The sequence below is a fragment of the Nelumbo lutea genome, chromosome 5 (genome assembly GCF_056320005.1).
Source record: "Nelumbo lutea isolate HS-2025 chromosome 5, American lotus-T2T, whole genome shotgun sequence".
In the NCBI taxonomy this organism is placed as follows: Eukaryota; Viridiplantae; Streptophyta; class Magnoliopsida; order Proteales; family Nelumbonaceae; genus Nelumbo; species Nelumbo lutea.
Genome location: NC_142688.1, coordinates 21243913 through 21253298, shown reverse-complemented (window position 1 = coordinate 21253298; position 9386 = coordinate 21243913). Strand labels below are relative to the sequence as shown.

At 37.8% G+C, this 9386-nt stretch overlaps 2 protein-coding genes across 8 annotated transcripts in view; one reads left to right on the top strand and one right to left on the bottom strand.

Moving 5' to 3' along the window:
- Window positions 1–124: 124 nt before the first annotated feature.
- Window positions 125–6567, top strand: LOC148850886 (Clathrin adaptor complex small chain family protein). Of its 4 annotated transcripts, none has more exons than XM_088945103.1 (7): window positions 125–260; window positions 416–458; window positions 815–876; window positions 2593–2689; window positions 5620–5690; window positions 5938–6029; window positions 6334–6567. In XM_088945103.1, exons 1-7 carry the CDS (start codon window positions 192–194, stop codon window positions 6398–6400), a joined length of 501 nt encoding a protein of 166 aa, XP_088801229.1. In that variant the 5' UTR covers window positions 125–191; the 3' UTR covers window positions 6401–6567. The 4 variants fall into 4 exon arrangements, with proteins under 4 accessions (XP_088801229.1, XP_088801227.1, XP_088801228.1 ...); XM_088945101.1 differs by having other exon boundaries at window positions 5938–6145; XM_088945102.1 differs by having other exon boundaries at window positions 416–461.
- A 976-nt stretch (window positions 6568–7543) lies between these two features.
- LOC148850885 (FAD/NAD(P)-binding oxidoreductase family protein) overlaps window positions 7544–9386 on the bottom strand; it is a 46464-nt gene continuing 44621 nt past the window's right edge. For 2 of the 4 annotated variants that reach the window (XM_088947374.1, XM_088947375.1), the window contains exons 15-16: window positions 7948–8014; window positions 7544–7841 (exon numbers count right to left, since the gene is read on the bottom strand). In XM_088947374.1, the coding sequence (XP_088803500.1) occupies window positions 7706–7841; window positions 7948–8014 (203 nt within the window). In that variant the 3' untranslated portion in view covers window positions 7544–7705. Of the gene's footprint in view, window positions 7842–7947; window positions 8015–8229; window positions 8796–9386 lie in introns of those variants that run through there. The other 2 variants (XM_088947376.1, XM_088947378.1) reach the window with 1 other exon arrangement.

The following is a 9386-nucleotide window of genomic DNA, read 5'->3' as shown; positions in this document are numbered from 1 at the left end:
TGACGTGTCATATATTTATTGGACGAAACAGGAACTTTCCTGTTTCTACAGTAACAGGGGTTTGAACCAGTTGAGACTTAAGACTTGTGAGAGGTATTGCAGATTTACAGAGGGAAAGAGGGTGCGGAGCGGGCAAGAGGGAGGTGAAGTGCGCCACCTTCAGGCTTCAGCTTCAACTTGAAGAAGTCGACATGATTCGGGCGGTGATGGTGATGAATACACAGGGCAAGCCTCGGCTTGCCAAATTCTACGATTTTCAGGTCTGTCTTATGTAGTTTTTTTTTTTTTTTTTTCAATTTATTCCATTCGTGCATTTATAACGAATCAAATCTTTTCTTTTCCTTTTTTTCCCTCCTTGTTGAATCAAATAGAAATTTTTGAGAATAATCAAGTAGTCGTTGAATTGAAAGGTTAGCCCCCGGAGAAGCAGCAGGAGCTGATTCGGAGCGTTTATGGAGGTTGTAAGCACTCCTCTGGTCTTTCTCGTTATTATTATCGCTGGATCGCTAGCTGTATTGTTTTAAGGTTCTAGACGGTTTCAACGCTACAAGTGTTCACAAATTGTAATGCTTAGACGGTTAGACCAGAAAAGCTCAAACACAATCGATTTAGGATCCATCGTCTTGGAACTTGTACCATCTTGAGTTACCATACCAGAATTTATTCGCTTTATAGGCAGTCCCTTCGTTTTATTTTTCAACCTTTTTTCCCTGTCTCTTTTCTATATTACATTTCGTATCTGTTACAATTAGATTTAGCTTTCAATTATGTTTCCTTTCATACTTATCAAAAAAAAATGTTTCCTTTCATGCAGTTCTGTGCGGTAGAGCTGAGAATGTAAGCAACTTTGTCCAGGCTGATGCAATTTTCGGTCCGGTATGCCATCTCTTTGAACTACTACTCAGTCGCTATTATCATTATTCATTAAGGTAGATAAAAAAAAAATGCTGGGCTTTATATGCAGCTGAGCAGCAATCTCTCTATAATTGTCACCACTTGTGCTTTGGTACTGTTCCATTTCATCCTTCTGCTGAAGCATCTCATGGTCGGAAATGAACTGATTCTTGTCAAAAGTAGCTAGGGATTGATATGAACTTCAATAAACTGAACTTGAGGAAGTTAGAAACTAATATAGTCATGATATTTGAGTTGGGAGCATGTTCTCCTGAGTTACATCATGACCTTGCCAAATAGAATCTTGCAATCCTTAGATCATTCTTGTTTTGGTGACATTATCAGTTTTCAATATTCCAGAATCAGTGGAAGAAATACTACTTGGTTGATTAGAATGTCAGATACGGCAAAAGAAAATGAGGCATTGATTTGAGAACAATATATATGATGAACAAGGTTCTATTGCCTAAATGGCTATGACATTTTTTTGGTCAAAGGTAAAATAAAAATTTTACCACTGAAGAAGAAGATAATGATACAACCTGCCAAACAACAAGGAGGGACCCATGACCACCCACACAATCACTAGCCCGATACAACCAGAACATTTCATCCAGAAACCATTTATTAAAAAAACATCGAGAAAACAACAGATTGAAGAAATTGCCAGATGGATTGATGATCAACCTCCTTTACAGCTGAGATTCAAGACCCCACCCTGCCCACCTAGATGCTGATAAGTTCTTCCTTTGATTTGTGTAACTTTTGAAAAAATCCTTCTATTCCTCTCAGCCAAATGGTCCACACAACTGCTGTTAGCACAACATCCTAGACCAGCTTCCCTTTCTTACTCATACCTCTTTGCTGCCAAGATAACTGGAGCTCCAACAAAGACCTAGGCATCGCCTAGCTAAGCTGAGCAGCACTCAGAAAATGTAACCAGAGAACCTGAGAGAAATGACAATGGATGAACAGATGTTCCACAGTGTCAGCATGCTTCCTACATAACTCACATGATTAATCGAGAATCTGCATTCCTCTTCTTAGAAGGCTATCTCTTGTTAAACACTTTGAGGGGGGCTACTTGTCTCCAGATGAAGAAATTAACCTTTGTGTAGAAAGCGATGCAATTTGGCAAAGGGTTATTGCAATTTGCAAGTTGATTTTCCCAGTCATCTTTGATCTAGCTGTTAATAAAGAAGCCACATTCTATCAATGTTACGAGATGATGGCCAGGGAACTGGGGTGGAACTGTGGAATGTGTGGCTCTGGAGAAATTTGAATGACTAGGAAGTTTACCTTAGTTTTGCTGTCCCAAACAAGTGAACATCAGATCAGCCAACTCAGATACACTTGTATGGATTATGGAATCTTGATTTAAATGGTATCTTTACAATCAATTCTTGTTACCTATCATTGATTTAAATGGTATCTTTATACATGAGTCACAGACTATGTTATATGTATTATTGAGAACTCTGTTTCCTTTTTTGATACTAAATATAATACAAATGTTCACACTTATTCAAAAGAAATTGAAATGGATACTAGAATTTTGTCCTTTTGAAATTATTTGCCTTTGTTTCTTTCTGTTGTTATTTCGATGTCAATACTTGCTCTGTTTTGCTTTGTCTGCTTATTTCTTGAGCATTTTGAAGGGCTAGAAATTTGATACCCATTTCTCCCTCTTTCTTGCAGGATACTTTGATGGTATACAAGCATTATGCAACCCTTTACTTTGTCTTTGTGTTTGATAGTTCTGAAAATGAGCTAGCTATGCTTGATCTTATACAAGGTAATTTCCCAAGTAAAACCATTCACATTTTCTGGACACAAAATATATATATCTCTTCAAACTGGTTGCATCCTGAATGTAGTAACTTCAAGAGAGTTTATCAGCCCCTTCCCTTATATGCATAATTGCATATTTTGAAGTATGGAAAAATATAAGTGGTTTCTAACCAGGCCAACTAGGTTCTTCTATATACAACCTACACTATTTCTGCCATGTGGATGGATGATGTGGCCAATCCAAGTATCTCTCAGATAATTGACCTTGTTGATTTGCAACAGTTTCACTTGCTTTGTCCACATCATCCATATTCCCCCAACATCTATTGGAGCTTTCATAAGAGGTAGTGACAGTTGAAAATTTTAATTTGTTGATTAAAAAAAATGCTCCAAAATGAATTAGTCCGGGGTCTTTGGGCATGTGGCATGGTCTCTTTTCTGAAACTTTTCTATGAATAGAGCATTAGGGGAACAAGTGGGATGAAGAGTGTCATGTGGACAATACCCAGGTTGCCTAAGACTCCTGTGGATGACTTGAATAACCCCATTATCATTTTCATCTAAGCCTTGTCCCAACTCCCAACTATATGAGGTTAACTACATGACATGATCTGTCATTCCATTCTATTTAGTGTATATCATCATCATCCAAGCCTTATCCCGAGTCCCGACTATATGAGGTCAACTATATGAATCCTGTTTTGCCATTTCGATCTGTTTAATGCCATGAACCCTGTTCAGTGCCATATCCTTTGTTAAATTATGAGCCATTAAATCATTTCTCACTACTTCAAACCATGTACTTTTTGGTCTGCCCCTAGCTCTTTTAGCCCTTTTAGGTTGTAACAGATCTTCTTATTGGTGCTGTAGATGGCATTCTCTGCACATGACCAAACCATCTCAGTCTACTTCCCCTCATTTTATCACTTATTGGAGCTACTCGTAGGGTCCTTTGGATAAATTTGTTTCTCCCTATCACTTAAAATTGAACCACCTCATATTTGCTTAAATTACCATTTTCCCCTAGTGACTTCCTTTCAACCTCAAACCTCAAAAGTCACTTAATCAACAGTGTTGTGTTCATTGTTCTAATTCGCCTGAGGCCTGAACCGTCCATTTTAGGACAGCAAACCCAATCTCACTTAACTAGATAGAACTTCTTTCCCATCTCCCTTCATCCCATGAGAAGTCTCTATAAGTTTGAATATTCTTGATCTGATTGATAATCAATTCTGGAACCTTCACAAGAGGCAAATAATAAATGGGCATACTAGAGAAAATTCTCAAAAATTGTACCTGCTCCAAGAATTACTTTTCTCCCAAACAATGCAATGGAAGTCAACTAGAGCCTTGGTAGTCTCCTTAAATGAATCCAAAAGCCTGCATGAGTAATAATCTACTTAACATTTTTTGGTAATAAAATAAAATTTATTAAAAGGAAATAGAGAATGATACAGAGAAGGTGACCAGAGGTCACCTGAGAGAAGAAAGAAAAAAAATCTAGCCCCACTCACTTCAACCCAAGAAAAACAACTCATCCCAGAACAAACAGCCATAAATAAACAAAACTCACCCTTAACAAGAAGCCTCAGGACACTCCAATAACCCACTCAACCCCAATTTTAGAGAACCAAATTCCCATATGCCCAAAAAGAAAAAATGAAACAGATGTGCTGCCAACCACCCAAAATGGCATACCAGAACTTTCTACTTCTTTACAATCCTTGAAGGCTTCAACGACTTCTCGTTTGGTCCAATCCCAAATAATCTAGTTACTTAATTGAACATCCAGAATTTGCCCATACATCACAGTTAGCCAGGCAGATGTACAGAAATCAAGGCAGAATATTGGATATGGGGCCATGCCATTTGTCTTTTTCTTTGGGTACACGCATATTATCCTTTACCCAGAGGAGCAAGACCTACCATCAAATGTGTTCTATCATGAAAGTTAGCCCTAGATTGACAAATCTGATTTAGTTGGTTGGGTTTTTGGACTATGCCCCTTCGTTGTCATTGGCTTTCTGCCTGAACAGGGATTTAATGATCAATGGATCATACATTCTATTCTAGGGATAGCCAGATGGGGTGTGGTGAGGGGATAATCAACTTTTCGAGGTGGACTGGACTGGTTGATAAAGGGAACTATCAAGTGGTGATTGATTGGTCCTCTTTGGTGGAGGAAGGCCTAGGGTCTCTTAAGATTTCTGATGAGAAAGACAAAACACATTGGCCGCTACCTCCTTGAATATCTAATTCAGTTGGATTCCCAGATCGGCTTATGCTTTAGCAGATTGTTAACATCTTAGGACATCTCTAAAAGGGTTAAAGAGGGTATTATCCTTTAAAATTGGCCAAATGCCCAAACTACATGTATTTAGCATTTTGGTGACCTCAAGATACAATACAATACAACTGATACTGGGTGTATCGGATTGATACTTTGAAGGGTATTTTTATTTTTTTGATAATCAACAGAAATTTTCATTAGTAAGACAAGCTGGAAAGTACAAATGTACAATGCTAACTCCAAAACAAGGAGAGCACATCATAATAGAAAAGTCAGAAAACAGATTAGACTACAGAAGTTTTTCTTATTGTTTTTCCTCTTTCATTTGGTCAGACTTTTCTATTGTATATGTAGTATTGCGCTGCTATTTCCCTTGCTGTTGGACTTTTGTAACAGCAGGGCTCCTCATCAACATTAATAATCTCTCTTTTAATTATGGTTATTGATCAAAAGAAAGATATCAGTTTGATGAGGATCAGAAAACGATAGGTGTCTAGTATTGTCACACATTTTTTTATGAGCAAAAAAGTGATCTTGACATTACATTATTCATTTGTTCTACTGTGCATGTAATTTACTTCCTTTACTGTTATTAGGGAATAATTCATGAGCGCTCTGTTAAATCAACCTGTCTTGGCTTTCAGTATTTGTTGAGACGCTGGACAAATGCTTCAAGAATGTGTGTGAACTTGACATTGTGTTCAATTTTAGCAAGGTTCAATTTCTTCCACTGCTTGAATTATTATTTTTTCTTGTCAGTGCATGTCATAAGGTTAAAAGTAAGAAATAAGAGAAGATGCTTTTATGGACAAAATCTTTAGTGATGCTCTATTTTTTGGAAACTTAAGAATATTATTTGCATGTTTTATTAAAACAGACTGAAAAAGAAAAAAAAAAATCAAAATAACCTTTTACTAGATAGAAATGCATGGATAAATCTTAATCAATCTGATTCTCTGCAGATGCATACTATTTTAGATGAGATCATATTTGGAGGTCAAGTGCTTGAAACGATTTCAGCAGAAATAATGAAGGCTGTTGATGAAATCACCAAGTTTCTCTCTCTCTCTCTCTCTCTCTCTCTCTCTCTCTGTGTTCAGTCCATTCTATATGTGCGATGGCCAAACTCAAATGATTAGAATAAGGCATTGCTTTTTTGGCTTCATGGAGGTAAACAACAGGGGGTATCCCGTCCCCTAACCCATAACCAACCCCCCCCCCCCCCAACCATGCTGACAGCCCCAAGCCTCTGCTACAACCAGCCAGAGAGAGTAATAGATATTACATACTGACGCTAACGCTAATTGCATCAAAAAGGCCACTTGATTAACTGGGCTGTTTATTATCCATTGCCTCAGGTTGGGGAAGGCCTCAAATGCAATAACACTTGTTCCCAAATCAGTTTCTGGCTGGCAGAGTCGATGATACGTGACAATTGGTTTGCAACGTAACCGTGGATGCATTGTTCTTGCACATTTACAGCAATTTTCGGTGTTATTCCAACATTTGTATTTGATATTGGCATTGTGAATAAGTAAAACCTTTGAAATCAACTATCAGAAAAAAGTAAATTTTGGAGGGTTCATGTGGTAGATTTTTGTTTCTGTATAAAGTGCAGTTGTTTTGGTTTGCAACGAATTCTCATTGTAAGCAGTTTGCTGACTTCCACCATCGGGACCATTCGGGTGGGTGTGCCAAGATCAACTTTACTGCTCACAAGACTGTGCCCACACCATTCATAATCTCTTGCTCTCATAAAAAGAGATATTCCCATTGCAAGGCTGCAAGGGACTGTGAACGACATGAACACAGTTTTATAAGCACTGAAGCCGATAACGGGTGTGCTTATCCATTCTGCATATTCTTTATAGAGAGTATAATTGTACAGTTTGCACTTGTCCCGTGTCAGAAATGCATCAATTCTAGATGCATAGCTGGGTGAACTAACGTGTCACATAGGGTGAAATAAGGGTGTCAATGGACAGTTTTGGATCCATCAAATCAAAATTAATTTGGAGGGATTGGACTGAGACATTGAATTGGGTCAGTCTAGACTTAATGGTCCAAAATATTTATTGGATTGGAACTGATCTATTCTTAATTAATTTATATTGGATCGAGTGAGGTTAAACCAATATCCAATTCATTAATAGAAGACAAGAATATAGGTGTTAAAAGACCAAATTTAGTTTGGAACCAATCTAAATTAAAACCAATTTGAACAGATTGGACAGCCCAGACATTGAATTGGACTGGTCCAAAATATTTATCAGATTAGATTGGACCTGATCCATCTGTAATGGACTCATATTGGAATGGATTGGACTGTACCAAATCTGGTCCAAAGTGACACCCCTCCGGTGAACCCTGTTGACAGCCCGGGCTGTCGAACGTGGGCAGCCACAGTTCAGGTCAAGGATTATGAAATGTTAAAACTCTATCGAGGTATGGGGATTTTGCGGTCTGGTTCTGATCCCACAACCCTGAACGCAAGCCCCAGACCCCCGGGAAATATAGACAAACAATTAGATTTCGGTTGAGCATATTCAGATCTAGAGAAAACCAGAGTTGGGCTCCAAGTGAGCTTTCGTTGGTCGTAGCTTTCATTTAGCAGATCCTAACCGACCATGTTACACTACATCAAGGTCAAAAGAAAACTCAATAAATAAACTTAGAAATTAAAAGACAATACGACGACAACACAAAAAAATCCATCCGTCTCCCTTCAGTTCAATGTCTCGATGACTTCATATCTTGAATAACCACACGTGCAGCATTACGTCCAGGTGCTCCCATCACCCCACCTCCAGGATGGGCTCCACTTCCACACAGATAGAGTCCCTGGACTGGTGTCCTATAACCTGACCTGCATGCATTAATCAGGTATACTGACATGAGTATGAAACGAGAACCTGAAAAGAATGTATCTCTAATAATTCCACCTCAATAAACTATTCTGCTTTGAGAAATACCATCCTTTAACAGGCCGCATTAAGAAGAGTGAATCCAAGCCCATTGCACCATGAAATATATTCCCTCCTGTCAAATTTGTTCAAGTAATGGACAACATGGTGAAATGGTGTGAATAGCGTTATCTCTTGTATGATTCACTAAAAATTAACAAAGCTAAAACGACAGTTCCCATTTCTTTCAGAAGGTGATTGCATTAGCCTTGAACATGGAGGTCTACAGTGAAATGCATGGTTTAATAATATAATATCCATCCACAGAATGCATTAGAATTGAAACTGATTAATACGCAACTTCAAAGTATGCCTCCCTAAACACAAACCTATATTTGAAGAATTTATCATCATTTCTCAGGTTAGGGCAGCAAAACTTACTCTCCTGAAAGTTGAGTCATAATGATAAATTTACAAGATATGAATTTAGTTTTCCGTAGTCTTGGAAAAATTTACAATTTTCTTTCACAATTTCTGATCACAACTTTGAATAGTTACTAACATTCTACCACACATCATTTACATGGCAAATCCAGAACACCCATTCAATAGTTGACCTCCAGAATTAACCATCTGCATAGCACTCCCATCTTAATGCCCAGAAGCCCCAAGAGAGTAAGAGGGGCACATTTCATGCGTGCTTCACAAATCTAGTTACTTAGGAGTGAAATCACTATTAAATCATGCTTCATAATAATATAAGCGACAATTCATGACCTCAAGCTACTCATATTGAGATGCTGTTTTATGGACAGTATAAAAGGAATGCCAGGACATTTGCTAATTAGATTGGACTGAGAGGTGGTGGTGGTGGTTCCCATTGAGACTAGGGGTGGTCATTCTTGGCCTGGCTCAGCCTGCAAAATAATATAATATATTATGCATTATATATGCTCAATATTATATATTTTATATGTTATATATATGCAAATATGTATTATTTTATATTAAATATTTACTATTTTATATAAAATATAAATATTTATAACACAAATATTCATGAGTAGACACATATCAACACATGAGTCATCTCAAGTAGAGTTGTCCTCCTATGCAAGACTTTTTATAGGTGAAGACAAGGCCTTCATTCCCATTCTTGAGCAATGTGGGGCTTGGGACAAAACTCAATGGTAACACTCGCTATTGAGTGTTGTTCCATATCCCACGTTGCTCAAAAATGGGAATGAAGGCCTTGCCTCATCTATAAAAGGTAAGCCAAGCTAAACCAAGTTTAGGAATTAAATGAGCCCATTCCCTTATTTTTTGTGCAATAGGCCCGAAATCTAGCCAAGACCAGCCTAGTTTCGGCTTGTGCAATGTTTTCTTAATGTATTATATTTTATTTAATTTAAAAATTTCTAAATAATTATTATTTTTTTCATTAGGCCCAGAAAAGCCTGTAAGCCCAGCCTGGGCCTGTGTAGGTCTGGACCTGGGCTTGTAATTTA